Here is a 373-nt window from a genome sequence, read left to right as displayed (position 1 = left end):
GCAACAGTAACCGGGTGGGATATTAGCGCTCTGATAGGGGACGCAGAGAGGATAGAAGYAGCAGAGCACACCTGGAAAAGGCTYAYAAGCCCCTATCYAAGCCTAACAGATAACTGCTCTTYGGGGGATATAGAAAAAGAAGCTATATTAATTGAGAACTCYCTTAGTGGGGTGCTTAGAGCAYATGCCYGGGAAATTAGACTCTGTGYCTGGTCAAAGCGCTGGTGGGGCCCTTAGACGATTGAGGCTCGGGGGGKCTAYACAAAGGCTTATAAGGYATATCACGCCGGAGAGCTYAGCGAGAAGGACCACCGAGAAGCCCGGAAAGCCTACTAYGCTACTATACGACAAGCAAAAAGAGAGTGTTGTGTTG

The 373-nt window shown here is 49.9% G+C and overlaps 1 protein-coding gene across 1 annotated transcript in view; it reads left to right on the top strand.

Moving 5' to 3' along the window:
* Positions 1–184: 184 nt before the first annotated feature.
* Positions 185–373, top strand: part of BHQ10_010403 (uncharacterized protein) — a gene marked incomplete at both ends in the record, with an annotated part of 1,500 nt that continues 1,311 nt past the window's right edge. Inside the window, one exon of the mRNA XM_040873028.1 lies at positions 185–373. This exon is cut by the window's right edge and continues 499 nt beyond it. Within this exon, the coding sequence (XP_040738903.1) occupies positions 185–373 (189 nt within the window).

This window comes from Talaromyces amestolkiae (assembly GCF_001896365.1).
Source record: "Talaromyces amestolkiae strain CIB chromosome Unknown scaffold92.1, whole genome shotgun sequence".
Lineage (NCBI taxonomy): Eukaryota > Fungi > Ascomycota > Eurotiomycetes > Eurotiales > Trichocomaceae > Talaromyces > Talaromyces amestolkiae.
This window is presented reverse-complemented; position numbering and strand designations above follow the sequence as displayed.